This window comes from Dendrobates tinctorius, unplaced genomic scaffold, assembly GCF_039654945.1.
Source record: "Dendrobates tinctorius isolate UK_male_01 unplaced genomic scaffold, ASM3965494v1 ptg000104l, whole genome shotgun sequence".
Classification (NCBI taxonomy): Eukaryota; Metazoa; Chordata; class Amphibia; order Anura; family Dendrobatidae; genus Dendrobates; species Dendrobates tinctorius.
Window position 1 is genome coordinate 2,940,452 of NW_027361772.1, and position 20,514 is coordinate 2,960,965.

Sequence of the window (20,514 nt, forward strand, 5' to 3'; positions counted from 1 at the left end):
TTTGTTGCTCTCCAACTTCCCACTGACTCTATCCAGGAAATAACCTGCTTTCCCTGTCACTAGCCTTCTCACTGTGGGCTAGTCCCAAACATTAATTGTATCATAACTCTCCGTCTCTATCATCTACCTGTTGCTGGGCACACTGAAGCTTCATACTAACAATATACATCTCCATACACTAAACCTATTACACTCTGTTCTATGTCCTAAATCTTAATCTATATCTCACCCTATGCTTATTCTACAGTGTACATTGCTTACATTACTACATACATTACATAGCCAAACATCTTATATTTCCACATTACACAAGACACAGGACATTATTCAGATTACACATTATACACATCACTGATGTCTTCAAGGGGGGGAGCAAGGCAATATAGCCTTCTCCTCACACATATACCCTAAGAAGACTGGAACGGGCCCATCCTTTGGCTACGTACTTAAATACCTTTCTATGTCAGCTATTCTAGGCGGTGCTAAACATTGCTGGAAACATTAGACAGGTGCTAGTGCAGAGGAGACACTTTAGGTAACGTCCCTGAGGCGAAATCCATTTTTTTCAAAAATTGAAAACCACAACAGAGAGCTCCCATGACACCGACCTGAGGGTATGAATTGTACGCGCTGGATGCAGATGGGGCCTTCAGGGAACTTTCTATAAAAATATGACCTAATATCTCACATACTGTATATCATAGATATAAACTGTGAGAACCCGGTGTAACCCCGATGATCGCTGTAACTCCAGATGGTAGACTCATTTCCGTCATTATTACCTGATCTAGTGAAGAGAAGCAGTCAGTCCTTTGCCGTTGCCGTGGTCCACAACAGTCCTGAAATGACGACATCATGTCCATCAGTCATGTAAGCGCTGCTGCCAATCACTTGACTTCATAGAATCATAGGATGGTAGAGTAGGAAGGGACCTCCTGGGCTATCTGGTCCAACCCCCTACTCAAAGCAGGATTTACTAAATCATCCCAGACAGATGTCTGTCCAGCCTCTGTTTGAAGACTTCTATTGAAGGAGAACTCACCACTTCTCATGGCAGCCTGTTCCACTCATTGATCACTCTCTGTCAAAAAGTTTTTTCTAATATCTAATCTGTGTCTCCTCCCATTCAGTTTCATCCCATTGCTTCTAGTCTTTCCTTGTGCAAATGAGAATAAAGTTGATCCTTCTACAATGTGACAGCCCTTTAGATATTTGTAGACAGCTATTAAGTCTCCTCTCAGTCTTCTCTTCTGCAAACTAAACATTCCCAAATCCTGCAACCTTTCCTCATAAGACACGGTTTGCAGACCGGTCACCATTCAATGATCCCTTTGGCATGTGATTATGATTGGTTGCGGCAATCAAGTAAATATAGTCTCTGTCTATTTCTGGCTGCAAAATGAGCAAATTGAGAATCAGTCAGTGAGTTCATTCAGATTGAATGACAGGAGAGTTTGTAAGTTTTATAGTTTTTTTTAACCTCCGCTCAGATGATTTATGATCCAATAAAGACAGCAGTGCCTCCACTGATCCAATAAAGAAAGCAGTGCCGCCACTGATCCAATTAAGACAGCAGTGCCGCCACTGATCCAATAAAGACAGCAGTGCCGCCACTGATCCAATAAAGACAGCAGTGTCACCACTGATCCAATAAAGACAGCAGTGCCACCACTGATCCAATAAAGACAGCAGAGCCGCCACTGATTCAATTAAGACAGCAGTGCCGCCACTGATCCAATAAAGACAGCAGTGCCGCCACTGATCCAATAAAGACAGCAGTGTCGCCACTGATCCAATTAAGATAGCAGTGCCGCCACTGATCCAATAAAGACAGCAGTGCCGCCACTGATCCAATAAAGACAGCAGTGCCGCCACTGATCCAATAAAGACAGCAGTGTAGCCACTGATCCAATAAAGACAGCAGTGCTGCCACTGATCCAATAAAGACAGCAGTGTCGCCACTGATCCAATTAAGATAGCAGTGCCGCCACTGATCCAATAAAGACAGCAGTGCCACCACTGATCCAATAAATACAACAGTGCCACTACTGATCCAATAAAAACAGCAGTGTCACCACTGACCCAATAAAGACAACAGTGCCGCCACTGATCCAATAAAGACAGCAGTGCCGCCACTGATCCAATAAAGACAGCAGTACCGCCACTGATCCAATAAAGACAGCAGTGCCGCCACTGATCCAATAAAGACATCAGTGTCGCCAGTGATCCAATAGAGACAGCAGTGCCGCCACTGATCCAATAGACAGCAGTGCCGCCACTGATCCAGTAAAGACAGCAGTGCCCCCACTGATCCAATAAAGACAGCAGTGCCGCCACTGACCCAATAAAGACAACAGTGTCACCACTGATCCAATAAAGACAGCAGTGCCCCCACTGATCCAATAAAGACAGCAGTGCCGCCACTGACCCAATAAAGACAACAGTGCCACCACTGATCCAATAAAGACAACAGTGCCGCCACTGACCCAATAAAGACAACAGTGCCACCACTGATCCAGTAAAGACAGCAGTGCCCCCCACTGATTCAATAAAGACAGCACTGCCGCCACTGATCCAATAAAGACAACAGTGCCACCACTGACCCAATAAAGACAACAGTTCCACCACTGACCCAATAAAGACAACAGTGCCACCACTGATCCAATAAAGACAGCAGTACCGCCACTGATCCAATAAAGATAGCAGTGTCACCACTGATCCAATAAAGACAGCAGTACCGCCACTGATCCATTAAAAACAGCAGTGTCACCACTGATCCAATAAAGACAGCAGTGTCACCAGTGATCCAATAAAAACAGCAGTGCCGCCACTGATCCAATAGACAGCAGTGCCGCCACTGATCCAATAAAGACAGCAGTGTCACCAGTGATCCAATAAAGACAGCAGTGCCGCCACTGATCCAATAAAGACAGCAGTGCCGCCACTGATCCAATAAAGACAACAGTGCCGCCACTGATCCAATAAAGACAGCAGTGCCGCCACTGATCCAATAAAGACAGCAGTGCCGCCACTGATCCAATAAAGACAGCAGTGTCACCACTGATCCAATAAAGACAGCAGTGCCGCCACTGATCCAATAAAGACAGCAGTACCGCCACTGATCCAATAAAGACAGCAGTGTCACCACTGATCCAATAAAGACAGCAGTACCGCCACTGATCCAATAAAGAAAGCAGTACCGCCACTGATCCAATAAAGACAGCAGTGCCGCCACTGATCCAATAAAGACAGCAGTGCCGCCACTGATCCAATAAAGACAGCAGTGTCGCCACTGATCCAATAAAGACAGCAGTGCCGACACTGATCCAATAAAGACAGCAGTGCCGCCACTGATCCAATAAAGACAGCAGTGTCACCACTGATCCAATAAAGACAGCAGTGCCGCCACTGATCCAATAAAGACAGCAGTACCGCCACTGATCCAATAAAGACAGCAGTGTCACCACTGATCCAATAAAGACAGCAGTACCGCCACTGATCCAATAAAGAGAGCAGTGTCACCACTGATCCAATAAAGACAGCAGTGCCGCCACTGATCCAATAAAGACAGCAGTGTCACCACTGATCCAATAAAGACAGCAGTGCCGCCACTGATCCAATAAAGACAGCAGTGTCACCACTGATCCAATAAAGACAGCAGTACCGCCACTGATCCAATAAAGAAAGCAGTACCGCCACTGGTCCAATAAAGACAGCAGTGCCGCCACTGATCCAATAAAGACAGCAGTGCCGCCACTGATCCAATAAAGACAGCAGTGTCGCCACTGATCCAATAAAGACAGCAGTGCCGACACTGATCCAATAAAGACAGCAGTGCCGCCACTGATCCAATAAAGACAGCAGTGTCACCACTGATCCAATAAAGACAGCAGTGCCGCCACTGATCCAATAAAGACAGCAGTACCGCCACTGATCCAATAAAGACAGCAGTGTCACCACTGATCCAATAAAGACAGCAGTACCGCCACTGATCCAATAAAGAGAGCAGTGTCACCACTGATCCAATAAAGACAGCAGTGCCGCCACTGATCCAATAAAGACAGCAGTGTCACCACTGATCCAATAAAGACAGCAGTGCCGCCACTGATCCAATAAAGACAGCAGTGCCGCCACTGATCCAATTACCATGCCCCAGCTAAAGAGTTTCCCAAACTATCAGCAATGCCAAGTATCTTAACTAGCAGTCATAGTTTCCACACAGTGCCCCTATAAATGCCAGCTGGTCTCCTAATAAGTGCCTGATATAGTGCCATAACATTGACATCACCTGTTTCCATAAGACAGTAGGACAAGCATTTATTATCTTCTTTCATGGCGGTTCTGTTATGTTCATTACTGCCAGGAGATATTTAGAACCATTAGGATTTACTCATGTAAAGGCCGTTATTAAATCTTGTGGTTTGATCAGGTTAGTCCTAAAGATGATATATTTCTTGGAGTTCCCCTCTAATCTTCACCTTTCATCTTCTTCCGCCCTGGACCCATCTCCGCTCCACCGAAATAACTGGGAGATGACATCACTGGAATATGAGGTTTCGTGTGAGAAGAAGGCCTCCGGTCAGACCCTTCTCTGGTAACTGGAGATGCATTTGTGGAACAGAAATCTAGCCGGGAAAGCAGAAATTTCTATAGAAACAGAGTAACTGGAGTAGGGGGTAATGACGTTCCAACACTGAGGAACAGTGTATATGGGTGAAACCGGCACTGATTGTTGGTATTCGAGCATGTCCTGCCAGTGTATATATGCCCTGTTGTGCCACCAGGACACTCGCTGGCCATAGATATGTCACTGCTTATTGGATAAGATCAAAGTTCAATGGCCATACTTCAGCAGTACGTCCGCCATGTTGGACTGGTGATGGATATGGGCTAGCGTTGTGTATATGTGGTTAGGTAGCGGTGTGTACATACCATACATAGGGCCAGTATTATCAGTGGGTTTGTGAGAATTGGGTGTCCCGGGTGTACATGGATCCCTTATACCTCTTTTTATTAGAACGAGATAAAACCGCTTACTCGGGACAAGCAGACACAGGCTCGGTGGGTTTATACAGGGGTCTGTCATCTTGATTGGGCCTGGGGCAGACGTACAGGAATCTGTGATCAGAGCCTAATAAAGTCTTCACTCCCAGATGGGAGTGCCTGACACTGCTCTCAACCAGGCAGACACTTGACATTGAGCAGACATGCAATCCTCGGATATTGTTACACACCTTTTGCTCTTTTCTGACCACATTGACTGCATTCATTTATGTGTTCACGTAAAATTTACGTTTGCCTATCTCTTATTTTTATATGTGCTAGTTCACATGAACATTTTTACACACAGACCAATATATATGTGGAAAAAAATTTAAACATCCGCTAGTCTTTTTTTAAAAGACTCTCACCTATATATTATAATGGTGCACAAAAAAAAAGGATGGATTATGGACACCATCCATTGGAACTGATCCATTGCAGTTATTAATGAATCCGGCCTTGTATAATTTTGATGTAAGAATACCATATACCAGATACCGTATGTAAAAAATGGACATACGGAGGGCGCTCAAGTGACGATACGGATGACAAATGATCCACCTTTTGTGCATGAAAAGTGGGATATTTCTCAACTTAGCCTGATCCATAGATATGATCGTGCTACATTTAGATTAAAATTAGACTTGTCCATTTTTTTTAGGGTGTCCACAAACGTGTTGACAGCCCCATAGATTAGGATGGGTTTGTGTTCTACTCATGATCAACAAATACAGTGCGTAAAACATGGGTGTCTGAATAAGGACTTACTGGAAGGTAGCAAGGCCTAGGAAATAACATGGGCATCACTAGAACAGTTTGGTTTTAGTTTGAATGAAGAAAAGCTTATGGTCGGAGAAATACCAAAGAGTAAGGATATTTCCGACATTCCAGTGCCTTACTGACAAGAACGCTTGTCTCCTTATCAGTCGGCTGTCATTTTAGATTGTCAGATGTTTCTCCTTCAAGTCTACATCAGAAGATCCTAGAAAGTGATGTAAGGACCAAAGCCTTGATGTAGTAGTCTGCTGTACACAGGAGGCTTTATTCATCTTCCTCACATCTGAAGATCTCCTCCACTGGAGACCACCCAACTAAGCATCCACTGTCCCCGTCTGATCTCCCCATGTACGATGATTGCTGGATCTTACCAAGACATTGTGGTCTAGAAAAACAGTGATGTCAGTCTTTCCATGGATAGTGGTGCAGCAGGGAGAGTAGAGAACAAACATGTATATTACCAAAGAAATCATCCTACAACTAATGAGAATACCGTACACATTCACGTACAATAGGCTTCACTCATGTGATAACGACATTTCCAGAGGAAGTGATCTATAGTTTTAGGCTAAGCCTCGCTTAGAAGGTCAGAGGTGTCTTCTAAAAGCTGAGCTCCAGTTACATACAAGTATGTAGCACATTTGTTATGCAACAGACCTGACATTGTCAAACTACAAAGATGAATAGAGAAGAAACATTGCAAATCGTGTGGGGTGTGAGGTTCAACAGTGTCTTCTTGTGAATAGGGACTGTAATGTTGGAGGTAATGTGTTCTGGTGGACAGCACGTGACCTTGTAGCATCATATGGTTATGAATTATTTATTTCCATTGGTCCCCGTGTTAGGCTGTAATATTTCAGAGTTCTAGCCATACTTCATTTTACCAAGAGCAAAGGTTTATTTGCTGCCATAGCCTAGTATTTTAATACCCGATTAATGGATAGTTTCATGTATGGAATATGATGTCTGAACTGGCCACGGGTCTCCTGACCCAAGCACAACAACCTTGGCCTGAGAATGATGGACGTGTGAAACCAGCCTAAGACAAAGTGACTTGTTGGCATCTCCATCGTTCAGCCCCCAGGGTATTACCCCTCTCATGGCTACACCCTTGCCATGGGCTCCAGGAGCCTGATCTTCAATAACCAGCTGATCACAAGGGAATTTTGTTTTTGTTTTAAAGGGGATCTGTCAGTAGGATCTACATTCCCAAGCCGTCTATATGGGCATGCAGATCATAGAAAGTTGAATAAAATGATACCTTGATATCTGTGATCCCATGAATGGTTCCTGAGAAATCCACGTTTTTTTCTTATATGCAATTGAGCTGAAAAGATCTCTGTGCCAGATTAATATAAGAAAATAATTGATTCCTTGGGAACCATTCATCGGATCGCTAATATCAAGGTACCATTTGATTCCACTTTATATGACCTGCATGCCCATATACAGTAGATGGATGCTCTTGTCTTCATGAAGTAAATCCATAAAGGACACTACTAAAGATGGGCAACCAACCTTTGGGAGCTGCAATCATATTGGTTGTCATCCAGTTGCAGTCCATCAGTGGTGGCCGGTCTCCAAGGCATGAAACCCAGCGCTTAGAGGCTCTTTGGTTTGCAGATTGTTAGCACTGCTGTGAAACTGCTCAGATCGTTGGATCCTACCAGCTTTAGTTCCTCTACCCTCCTCTAATGCCACAGCGTGGGAAAGCGCCAGCAGCCCAAGGTTGCTGCTTGTCTGAACTGTCAATCAATCAGGAGCAGACTGCTCCACAGCACTTAGGGAGCCGGGAGGCTAGGGAGCGGTGCGCTCCTGAAGATTGATGATGATGACCAAAGAACTGTTTATTGTTAATTGTGGGTTCCAATTACCTTTCACTGGGTATGAATGACAGTCTGCTTTCTGAGAAGATGACTGTTCATATATGTCTGGGGTCTCAGCCATGTTTATTTTTCTGTCTACATTTAGATATAATATACCTACGTGAATGACATTCACAGACACAGCGTAAGCAGCCGCGGATGGTTACATAGCCTCTCTTATTTGTATATGGTCAGGATAAGATTTCTGTGTATCATTAGATCTCCAGTTTTTTGAGACACTTCCTTTTTACGTGACTACAAATTACACGGCAGTGTGGTTTTACAGCGAGCGTGTGGGGGTGCTGCAAGGTGCTCCGTAAATATTCCCAAATGACAATAAAATCTAAGTACAGTACGTGCATAGTCAGTGCATGTCTCGCAAGGCATGGAAAATATGTAACATCCCGGCCCGTGTCCCCTTGTAAGAAGGCCTTAGGCTATGTGCCCACGTAGCGATTTTCATGCAGAATATTCCTGAGCGGAAACGCACACCCTCTTCCCGGGAAAATGCATGCGTTTTATGGAGCGCTTTTGTAAGTGTTTCTGACGCTTTTGTTAAGCGTTTTCCTATGAGTTATTGCAATACAATTGAATGTATGCGGAAACGCGTGCGTTTCTGCAAAATTGATGAACATGCTGCGTTTTTTTTCCACTTACCGTTTCCACAGCAGAAAAAAACGCACCATTAGCACAACATGTGCGGATTCCATTATGATTACATTGGATGCTTTTCTTAAGTGTTTCCGCAGCAGAAACGCGCGTCTAAAAGCGCTGCGGAAACGCTTAAAAAGCGCAACGTGGGCACACAGCCTTACTGTATGGGCAAGATACATAACTGGTGACGTGGAGGGCGAGCACCAGCTGTGGATGTACGATCAGGATGGGTATAATGGGCAATTACCTGATTGTGGGGTCCAGCTGTGGATTCAATTTATATGGAATGTAAGAAAAATCCATTTCTATGAAATCTGAGGCATTTGAAGGCACACTAGGGCCCCACAGACATCTTCTGAGCAGAAGCTGCCCACTGTTCTATCAGAAGATATAGTAAAAAGCCAAAAGCCTTGGAGCCACCAAGAAGAAAATGGCAAAAAATGCCGGCGAAGCCGCTTCAGGAAAAAGTTGCCAGTGAAAACTCCGACAGCTGCACATAGCCAATGGCTGGAAAACCCCAGCGTTTTTAGTGGGGTTTATTTTGCTGCTAGGCCTTATTGATCTCAATAGGAAAAAACTGCAAAAATTGAATGGAGAAAACCTTCTGTGGGCGCTCTTGTAGGCCATTTTCCCATGTGCGGAAATGCTGTGTGTTTTTTTTCTGCCTACCTCTCACTGTATTTTCTGTCTATTTTTCATGCCTTTTAACGCTGCTCAGATACTGCAAGAATTCATATACTATGTTTTTAAAACAAAGAACTGCAGTTAAAAAAAAAGAAAAGAAAAAACAGCATTTGCTATTGAAAAACATTTTTTCCCGCACTAAAAAAAAAAAAGAAAGAAAAAACTGCAAAAATGACATGCTACGTTTTTTAATTGTATTATTTTAAATGCTCCACTGGTCAAAAAAAAACAGGAGAAAAACTCATTTTAGAAATTTTAGATTCTTAAAATATTACATTCTAGAAATTTCATTAGTTTTGCCATTACTGCAAACTTCATTTTTTTCCTGCCAGATAAACCAGATGGAAAATAACTGCATAAAAAAAAATGCTAGTACAGATCTGTATTTTAATGCAATGGGTTCCTCACAAAGGATTTTAGGGTAAAGGTACATACACGTTGCATTTTTGCTGGGTTTTTTTCTGCACAGCTTTGTCACAAAACCTGTAGGATTTCCTTGTAGCAGCAAAGTCCCATGCACACGTGGTTGCAGATTTGCATCAGGTCAAGTTTTTCAGGGTTTTTTGCAGCGTTTTTTTTTTTTGTTTTTTTTTACCATAGAAAACAATGAGGTTGTGCAAATACGCGGCAAAAAAAGCAGCAAAAACGCAGCAAACCCGGATTTTTGTAAGCAGCTTCTTTACTGCCAAGAGAGCATGTTTTGCCTGCAAAAACGTAACGTGTGAACATAGCCTAAAAGTGATTCGAAAAAAAAAAATTGAGAAGTAATTGAATTTTAAAATTTGAATTCACTTTTAATTTTTTTTTTTTACTGGAATATTATAGGCCGTGTGAGTGGCAGCCATCTATAGCATTACATAGTATAACAAGAAGGCTTATTGTTCTGCAGTAGAGGAAGTCAGAGGTGCGGAACAAGGGCCCTCCTGTCCTCCTCACCCATAAAACTTCAGCTGTCTGACATTTTATTTCTGACAAGGTGTGGAAAAAGTGACTTTATACAATAATGATTCTTTTTATCTGAGCTCAGATTTTACGTGTTGAGCAATGTTCCTGTAGTGGTGGGCCTGAGCAATGGATGCTGCTGACTCTACCAGCTCAGCACACATCATGCACATCAGGGGTATCCCCCTGTTCCTTCTTCCAGTGATGTCATTTTCGGCATTACTTCATTATGGAAAAATTCAGACTCAGGAACCCCCCTCCTACTCGGAGTGGTCTAGGAGAGTCAGACAGGGAGGGAGGCAGCTTCTGTAAGGGGGAAGGGGTACAGGAAGACTTTGTTTTCCAAGGGGGTATGGGCTTCCACCTACTCATAATAATCATGCTACCGAGGACATTCTGTACATTACCACGCTAATAGCACAGGGCCCAGATGAAATTCCATCTTTCCTATGACGCCCAATCACACTGGTCTTCTTTACATGACTCCTTTTATATTCTCTATATTCACGCATAGTTTTTGGAGTCAGACAAATCCCGTAAAAATTTCATATGGAAACTGCTTCAAGAAATGCTCATATTTGGGGGAGTTTTTGAAAAAGGTGAAGATGGTCTTGGAAGATTTTGTTCCGTTATGCAGCCTTTTGATTGGCCTGTGCCTCTTTTTAGAGCAGATTCCATCAGGTGACATGCAACTGCTTTTTCCATCAACCATTTTTCAATCCATCTTAAGAGAGAAAAAAAATAAAACTCTCCAAAAACTGCTCATACGAACAGCGATGTTCCGGGTAAGATGTTTGAATGAGCAAATGCATGAAGCTTCATGTTAATAAATGTAGAGTGATGCACCGCAGCCGGAGTAATGCTACGGCTGCATATACATTCAATGGAAGTGTTCTCGGGACTACAGAACAGGACGACTTGTGTATTCTGGTTACAAGGAGGCTGAGCAACAGGACTCAATATCAAGCATAGGGGTGTACGTAGAAATCATGGCCCCATAGCAGAAATTATATTTGCCCCCCCCAAAAAAACCAAACAAAAACAAAAAAAAAAACAAACAAAAAACCCTCAGAGGGAATCTGTCACCCTATTTTAGCCCTATAAGCTGTGGCCACCGCCATCAGGGGCTTATCTACAGCATTCTGTAATGCTGTAGATAAGCCCCCGATGAAACCTGAAAGATAAGAAAAACACGTCAGATTATACTCACCGGGGGGTGCGGTGGGTGTCGCGGTCCGGTGCTTCCCATCTTCTAGCGATGATGTCCTCCTCCTTGCTTCTCCCTCGGCTCCTGTGCAGGCGTACTTTATCTGCCCTGTTGAGGGCACAGCAGAGTACTGCAGTGCGCAGGCTTCGGGAAAGGTCAGAGAGGTCCCGTGCCTGCGCATTGCAGTACTTTACTCTGCCCTCAACAGGGCAGATAAAGTACGCCTGCGCAGGAGCCGTGGGAGAAGCAAGGAGGAGGACATCATCGTATGAAGATGGGAGGCGTCGGACGGGACGGCAACACCCATCGGACCGGACCGAACGCCGGGGTGAGTATAATCTACCTCTTTATTCTTATCTTTCAGTTTACATCAGGGGCTTATCTACAGCATTACAGAATCTTGCAGATAAGCCCCTGATGGTGGTGGTGGCAGCTGATAGGGCTAAAATGGGGTGACAGAGTCCTTTTAATATTAGGTAGGGTCACAGAAGAGAAAACCTCACAACTTTGTAGCCCTTACAAAGTCACTTTCCTCCTATATAATCCTCCATACAGTATTATGGGCACCACATAGTTCTCCATACAGTATTATGGGCACCACATAGTCCTCCATACAGTATTATGGACACCACATAGTCCTCCATACAGTATTATGGGCCCCACATAGTTCTCCATACAGTATTATGGGCACCACATAGTTCTCCATACAGTATAATAGGCCTCATATATTGCTCTATGAATCTCTTGTGAGGCCACATCTAAAATATGGGATCCACTTTTGGACTCCACCTATTAAAAAGGATATTTGAGAGTTAGAGTCAGTTCAAACGCGTCAACCAAATTATTGCATGTGATGGTTGGCCTCCCATATGATGAGAGGTTGGAAAAGTTGGGTTAACTTAGTTCAGGAAAAAGATGCCTCAGAAGAGATCTCATATGGATATAGATTGATAAATAGATGTTTCTTAATGCAAAGGACTGGCACATGACCTATTCCTTACAAAGAACCAGGGGGCATTCATTACATGTGGAGGAAAGGTGATTCCAGCATCTATATACTGTAGGAGAGGGTTCTTTACAGTTAGAGCAGTCAGACTGTGGAATTGGCATTTAAAAAAGGACCAAATACTTTTCTCACAACAAATGGCATTGTGTGTTATTAATAATTTAGCAAATGTATAAATGATGGAGAAATGATGAACTTGATGGACCTGTGTCTTTTTTCACCTATGTAACTATAATCTCCCATATATATGAATAGGAAAAGTATTTCAGGTGTTTTTTTAAGAGAATTCTCATGTGAATCTGCACAATAAAACCCCAAACATTCTGTGTGATTCTGATAGCCTTAGGATATGTTTAGCTTATATAATGACCCTCCAAAAAATACATTATGCCCTCACCTTTACATTTACCCTAGCCTTTAAAGATAGTCTAAAGGGTGTGCGTGAGAAAGGGGTTGTTTGGGTGGCAAGCACATGGATTTCTGCAACCTTCATTCATATCAATGGGGCAATCGCAGACATTTGTGCGACAAATCTGCAGGGTGTGAATATAAACCCAGCTCATAAATTGATCATAGCTCAGCTTTTCTCCAGGGCCAAGATACCCTCATCCTGTATTTTTCACCCCGGGTAAGGAAAAGTGGCCTGTTGGCACTGTGCCTGACACTTGTGTTTCTCGAACCCCAACCAATTAACTACACCCTTCCTCCCTTCCTTTGATGCCTCTGTACATATAGTAGCTGGCTATTTTTTCCTTTAGGTTGTGGAAAAACTAGAAGCATCACCAGCTCTAAATTCTAAAAGAAAATGGTTCCGGTGCCAATAACAAACAAAAGCTCTTATTGTTTTTTTCGCAAAGGTGACTGTACTGTGGCTGCTACGGGCGACTATACCACGTTTCCTCTGAGACAGGTCTGAGGCCTAGTGTCTGACTGCCATATAGACCTGGAGTCTCTCATCATACTCAGCATTTTTCTATCAGTTTCAACTTGCATATATTAGAACAAACTAAGCATATTTTGCATTTACAGATGGGTGAACATTCCAACGGAATATTAGAGATATCACCACCCTGTTCATATATTTACCCCATACATCGCAAATGTAAAGGACAGGAAAGAGGGCCACTTAGCAGCACATTTTTTACACCCTTAGCCCTACTCAGTTGCTTTTGTGCTGCCACCAAAGTGCCCCTATTGAAGGCTCTTAGTGTTCCCACACAGTATGATACCCCTTTTATGGCCTCCGTGCAGTATGACACATGCACAATACCCCTAAACACTTTATGGTACCCAAACATGCCTCCAACACACCTTGATGCTCCCTAATTGTCTCCAAGAACACAGTATGATGCCCCCCATACACAGAATGATGACCCCCTAACACAATGACGCTCCACACACAATATGATGCCTCCCCTTCCCTACTAGTATGGAAACCAGCCACTCCAACAGCAATTTAGAAAAGAAATAAAGATTCATTTGCCTCCTTCCCGCTATGAGCAGTGCGCTTTGGGCGCTATCTGTGTCCTGTCGCAGGAATCCCGATGTAGTGACGTCTTGTATGGAGCTGCACAGCCTCCATGTGCTGTCATACAGGCTCTGTAATTTATTGTATGTACAGAGATAGTTCTACATGATCACGTAACCCCTCGCATGCTGCTGTATGAAACTGTAGGCATATGGAGGTACAGTAATGCCTCATGCACCTGTTTGGCAACCTTATTATGGCTAAACAAAATGGAGATTTAATACAGCCATTTACTGTACATGAGACCTTTCCAATGTCATAGTGACAGTCTTCTACTCAGGAACCCAGAGTGGAAACCTGCTCATGGAAATACTGTACTTTTCTGCTTCTGGTATACTCAGCTAGGCCATATATTACATGGTTGGCCTTTCTTTTAATTGACAGGTTGTAGTTAAATCCTTAACGTCCTGTGATATACGAGTCACTTGTGGAGCGTATAGATCGAGCTAAGGCCTCTTTCACACTTCAGTCTATTGACGTCAGTCGAAATCCGCCGTTTTTAGAAAAACGGATCCGGTGCATCAATTTTTGGCAATCTTCACTGGATCCGTTTTTTCACACTTTTGACGGATTTTGACTGACTCCAAAAGACTGAAGTGTGAAAGATGTCTTAGGAGCTGAGCCCACGCCATAGTGGGCAGACGTTGGATATGTCATCTGCCTGTAACAGCAGCGACTGGAGTTACCTACGCTCTTATACAGTATATCTGAAATAACAAACCAAGCAGATACTCGCCCTCCTTGGATCCTACACTGGATCTCCTCCGTTGCTCAGGTCTCGGTGATTTAGCCTCAGTCATAACGTCATCGCCAACTCGCATCACCGCTTCAGCAAATCACTGACATGAGTGAAACGATCTGCTTGGATCTCGGAGTTTTGCGAACTGTCAATGTAGCGTCATAGCTTCAGCCGAAACACCGAGATCCAAGCAGCTGTGGAAGTTGGTGCTGCAGCCGAAAGAGGATGACTCCCTGCTCTGTTTGTTATTTTAGGTATTTTAGAGTGTTTGGGGTGCACTTTCTTTAAAGTGGAAAATCTCTTTAACCATTTAAATGCTGCCATCATTCACTGACCACAGCATTGAAATGGCTTGTAGTTTGATGCAGGAGCTGGGACCCAGCTGCCATACACAGCCGGACTTCCCAGAGAGAAGGCAGAGATGGTTTATGACCATCTCTGCCTTCCTTATCGGTGTATATGTGGCGCCCCTGAGGGTTCAGTCGCCACAGAGGTACTGCACCTCCTCCTGAGGTGTGGTACCCCACTATTCAGGTAAGGTGGAGACACCTGACCACACTCCAACACCTGCACCCCACACCACAAAGTAGTGTAGCAAAGCACCTTCGGCGGCTCCCTGCTTGGAGTGTAGCAAAGCACCCATTGGTGGCTCCCTGCTTGGAACACGAAACGAGCTGGGAGGTGGGTGGAGTTTAGTTTACATAAAAGAGCGGGAAGAGTTGAGTCAGTCATTCAGTTCAGTCATGCATTCAGTCAGTGAGTGCGGATGTAGAAGGACAGAGAGTGAGACAAAGAAGATCCCCGTGAGAGGGATGGAAGAAGGAAGTGCTGCAGCAGGCCACAGTGATCTGGGTCTGCTGGCACAGGAAAGAGACAGAGAAAGGAAGCTTGATTCTCCATTGGAAAGAAGGATTAGCACGGAACGTGAGGAGAATAAGAGAACAAGGACCATGGTTAGAGGAGAACCCTTCCCAAGTTCTAAGCACTAGGCCGGGGCCCGGTCCCCGAGGTTGTATGGATACTAATGGTCCTGCAGCAGACAACGGAGGAATAGAAGTAGTGACCACTTTATTCCCACACAAGACTTGAGGGCACAACAGCAACGATAGTGAGCCGGGACTAGGTAGAAGGAGTCCCCGAAGCAGGCTACAGCTGTCTGCCGTACAAGTAGAGTTCATAGGAACATCTGACAGGAGGAACTCCAGTGTAACTCAGTACTAGGAGTACTTCACTCAATGGCGCTATAAGAGGAGACGTTCAGAAAAGGCACATATGTTGGCGGAGTGTTGGAAAGGAGTACTTCATCTTGCCTGGAAGTTGGCTGAGCCCCTGACCTGGAGGACACGGCAAGGAGGCGGGCACCTGTACCTGCAACAGACTGTGAGTAAAGCTTTGGAACTACATGCCCTGGTGTCCTCCACTTATTCCTGCATCAACCCGCCCACCACTGCTACATCCCTTGCGCCTGACACAACACCATCTAAGTGTCACTTCACCTACTCTGCCCTGGAACTACAGCCCTGCCTGTGGAGGGCTATGACATCATTGCTACACCACACCATCTGTCCCAGAGGATCTGTCTGCAGCATCGGCTTACATCTTCATTGCCGAACACCACAGGTGGCGTCACGAATCATTCATAAACTAAGCCCTTGTTACAATGGGCGCCCAGGGCCACGGGCCGGGTCCCAGTTGCCGTGACATCCCCCATTGAGGATCATCGGGCTCGGTACTGAGTATCCCACTGCCCTGGGAGGGCGACTCATATACACAGTGTTGAAAGAGCATTGTGTATACAGTAAAGGAAGCACTAACAACGCACCCTTGTAAAAAAAAAAAATAAAGGGGGCCCTATTTATAAAAATATTTTTTATGGAGAGGGGAACAAAATTTAACATGCATTTTAGTAGTCCTTTGTAGTCATGAAAATAAATTAAAAAATGTGGGAAACAGATAAATATTTCTTTTTTTGTCCCTGATATAGCCCGCTATTTCCAGCTTGTACTGAGCAGAGTGAGATCCCATCAATAGGAGGAAGGCGGGATACTGAGGAGCTGTTAATCAGGGTAAGTATGTGAAGATTGAGTTTTAATTTTCAAAATAGATGTTACAGCTATTAGGTCATGGACTATACAAGTAAGTACATCAGCCTCATCAGGTATCAAAGATCATTTTATGCCATTTTTATTGTAAAATCTGCTAACATATTAACTTTAATGGCATGTTGATCACAAAGGCAAGCACTTGAATGTAAACTCTACTATTAATCATTGTTCCATATTCTACTGTACCATGTTAGAAAGTACCTTTGTAGTCGTCAATGAGCTGGAATCTCACAGCTTCTTGCCAAGGGATATCAGAAGCCAAATTCTCATAGTTAAAGATATGCGTTGTCCGACACTTTACCAATCAGCTCAGAAAAGGTTGATACAACAAAGTTTCTGAAAAGTCACAATATCCTGGGAATTTAGGATATTAGCTTCTTACTCATCACAAGAATATGCAAGTGGATGACTTAAAGTGGATTTGCCCTTTAAAGGTAGACAAAAATGTTGGTTCTTTTTAATAAACTACCGCCATCTAGTGACATACCTATAATAAGATATAGCACTATGATGTAGAATAATTAACAATTGCATCTTTTATTACATAGAGGAGCTCTACATCTACTGAATCATTTGACTGTAATAATATATTCTCTACTTCTGTAATATACTCTGAAGCCCCTAAGTGCTGATATCATGGGGCAGCAATATAGAGATGTTGGTGTGCGCACCACGGGTCTCATCTCTATTCCATGTGTCATTTCTTTCATTACAGGTTTGGTGCCACTTTTCCTATAAACTATGTTGGTGGCTCACATATTCCTATTCTTCCTTGCTCTGACTGTACCCACATTGGGGCAGTATGAACACTGGCAGTACTATCCCGAATATTACCAACAACAGGCGCCTGAGCCACAACCCACCCAGCCACCTAAGGAGCCACCAAAAATCCACGTGCGGTTGGCAGGAGAGAAGCGCAAGCACAACGAGGGGAGAGTGGAAGTATTTTATAATGGAGAGTGGGGCACTGTCTGCGATGACGATTTCTCTTTGTACGCCGCGCACATAGTCTGTAAAGACCTGGGCTACATGGAGGCCGTTTCATGGGCGCCAAGCTCCAAGTATGGCAAAGGAGAAGGTAAGCACATTGTAGGCATTTTCCATCATACCTTTTAGAGATATTTCTTCATCTGCCAAGCTAGCGTTTGCTGCATAGTACAATTTAACTATGATAAATCATGTAACTAAATTATTACTGGTCAGTATTAATAAGAAACCACCTCTTGGCAAATAATTGGAAATATGCTTTGTGTCTAAAACGTTACTTGAGACGTAACTCAAAGACCTCTGGCGCCAACATACAAAGTGCACATCTTCCAACCATCCTGGATCCAGTGGGACAATCCCAAATTTGGGGAGCTGTCCCGGGAGGTCGAGGGTATGTCATGACTTCAAATGTGTCAGTTGACTACAATGGTGCATCAGGGGCCATCATATCCCTACTGCATTATTTGGTCAGGGACCTTCTAGTGACTGGACATTTTCAGGTCACACAAGTGGCAGCAGAGACCAGTTCAGCAGAGAAGCAGGACACACAGGAAAGTGGGATACTTGCGTGGGGGGCATCATACTGTGTGGCGTAAACACGGGGGGCAGCATCAAAATTTCTATGTGGGCACATATAAAGTTTTAGGCAACGCTAGGGTATTGATTTAAAAATTGCTGCATCACACTATATGTCCCTTTTTGTTATCTTTCAAAGTTAGAAGGTATTAATGTGCCGTTTAAATACCAGCATTTATGTGACAGATTGTGTATGGTCCCCTCAGACAGTGAGGGCTGGGTGCGATTTGTTCCTCTGTAAGAAGATGGACATATCGCCCGCGTTTCCCCCTTGAAGAACAAGTGTGTTATCGTAATGTGTAATGTGAATTGTGCTAGACCTTAATGGTGTTAATGATTTATGTTTTTTGACAGTAGGGAAAATGAGAGTAAATGGTTAGGACTTGTCCAGAGTGTGAGGGACCAAGATGAAGGGGCAGAGATAGTTTGCTATCAGAATGTCAGAAAGGGCCTAATGTGAGTAGAAAGCAGACCTAAGGTCTAATGTGAGGAGTGCCCCATGACCTGGGTGTCCCTGATGTGAGAGGAGACCAGGCTAAAAGCTAGTGAGATCATAGCAGAAAGTACAAGAGAAGTGACCGAACGAATGGAGTGATCGCTTGGAAACGGGTCCTGGGTCAGGACGCCTAACAGTACAGCCCAGAGTTTGTAACTCGTAAAGGTAATGGGCTAGACAGGACAAAATACGTAAGACATAAAGAATGCCCTGGGCGGGAGTTCCAGAGCGCCAGGGACACAGAAGATAAGTGCTGGCCATAGTGGCAATATAGTATAGAAGACATTGAACCGTGGGTAGAGAATAGGACTATTGCTAACTGGACTGTAGTTACGGAGCTTGTGGTGAAATAGAAAGGGACATTGAAGATATAGGACAAGCGAGTAAAGAGGAAGAGATTGAAACTGTCTGTGGAAAAATGCTCCGTATTGTGAAGGAAACGTTCAATTTATCCGTTACCTACTGTATATAATAATACCCCCGTTATCGTTGAGTAAAAGGTTTATTTTTGACTGGTGGTCTCCCTCATTGAACCGTCAAACATCTGGTCCTGGCCAACCAAAGTCATTGGAAACATGTGGCCTGCAAGGGCGTATCACCCCCATAGCACAAGTCCACACACCCAGCCAGGACCCCCAATTTATTGTAATATTCCAGGGCATAAGAGATGAGTACATCACCAACGGCTACCGTCCCTACACCCCATACACCTACATGCCTGACTCTGATACCGTAAAAAGGATTAAACATTGGATCACCCATTGATCTATGGTTCTTTATCATCATTTCTAATCATTTGAGAAATCCATACCAACAGTCCTATTAGGGCTACATATTGTATGCTGTGCTTGATAAATGTGGTACTCAGATGTATGTCCTAGAAGTCAATATAAATGATTTGTGACTATAGAAATGCTAAACCATGATGTGATGGGACCACGCTTACTGTCTCTGCAGGACATATCTGGATGGACAACGTGCACTGCCGAGGGAGGGAGAGAAGCATTGCTGAGTGCAGCCACAATGGCTGGGGAGTGACGGACTGTAAGCACAGCGAGGACGTGGGAGTACAGTGCAGCGACCGTAGGATTCCTGGATTCAAATATGACAATGCTTTGGTGGAGAGATTGGAGGTGAGGCATCAATTCAAATTTTTAACAATAGGTGTTAGAATCTTCACATCATCCTTACTGTTCGGCCTTATTCATACCTCACTGATTTTATTTCCTGCCCTCCAAAAAGAGACCAGTTTTCATCAGTGTCCCTGATTCATCTTACATCCATTTCTTTATCATAGTGTCCATTTTTACCACACATTTTTTTTGCATGCTCAAAAATAAAACTGATGGAGGTTTCCTAAACTTTTCCTAGCAACTTGTCAGTAAAAAACATTTTGGCTGAACCATTCATTTGAGTTTGGTCCACAAGTGGGAACAAAGTAGGATATGTCTCCATTTTTTGTTTGCAGCCTATCAATCTGCAACAAAAAAGACCAATCGAATTCAGTGTGTCCGCAAGGATGACATGTGTACGGGAAATCAATCACTCACAAGTTAATTAGATAAAGAACAGTATACATATGATGGAAGCAGACCCGACAGTGGAGAGGCGGCCCAACATAGAGGCTTCTCTACCTCTTCTACATTTGTCTTGTTACCTTCCATTGGACTCCCTTCTCTATAAGTATTAAAAAGTAAAGAACAAAGAAAGCTGGCCAAATGCCGCCCTCACACAATAGATAGATCTGCCATCTGAGCGATGGTTTGGCTGACAGCTGTCTCCCCTGTACAGAGGTCCACTCGACAGGTCAACTAATCTCCTCCCCGAACAAAAGGATCATGTGGTTGAATTCCAACCACAAGTCCTCTGACATAATCTATCGAGGGACAATCAGTAGGTCCCCTT

General features: G+C 43.9%; 1 protein-coding gene across 2 annotated transcripts in view; it reads left to right on the forward strand.

The window, feature by feature from the left end:
* Positions 1-20,514, forward strand: part of LOXL2 (lysyl oxidase like 2) — a 74,573-nt gene that overhangs the window by 32,432 nt on the left and 21,627 nt on the right. Inside the window, exons 2-4 of one of the 2 annotated variants that reach the window (XM_073588596.1) lie at positions 16,430-16,511; positions 17,266-17,628; positions 19,567-19,742. In XM_073588596.1, coding sequence (XP_073444697.1) covers positions 17,292-17,628; positions 19,567-19,742 — 513 coding nt within the window. In that variant the 5' untranslated portion in view covers positions 16,430-16,511; positions 17,266-17,291. The remainder of the gene's footprint in view (positions 1-16,429; positions 16,512-17,265; positions 17,629-19,566; positions 19,743-20,514) is intronic. The other variant, XM_073588597.1, reaches the window with a different exon arrangement.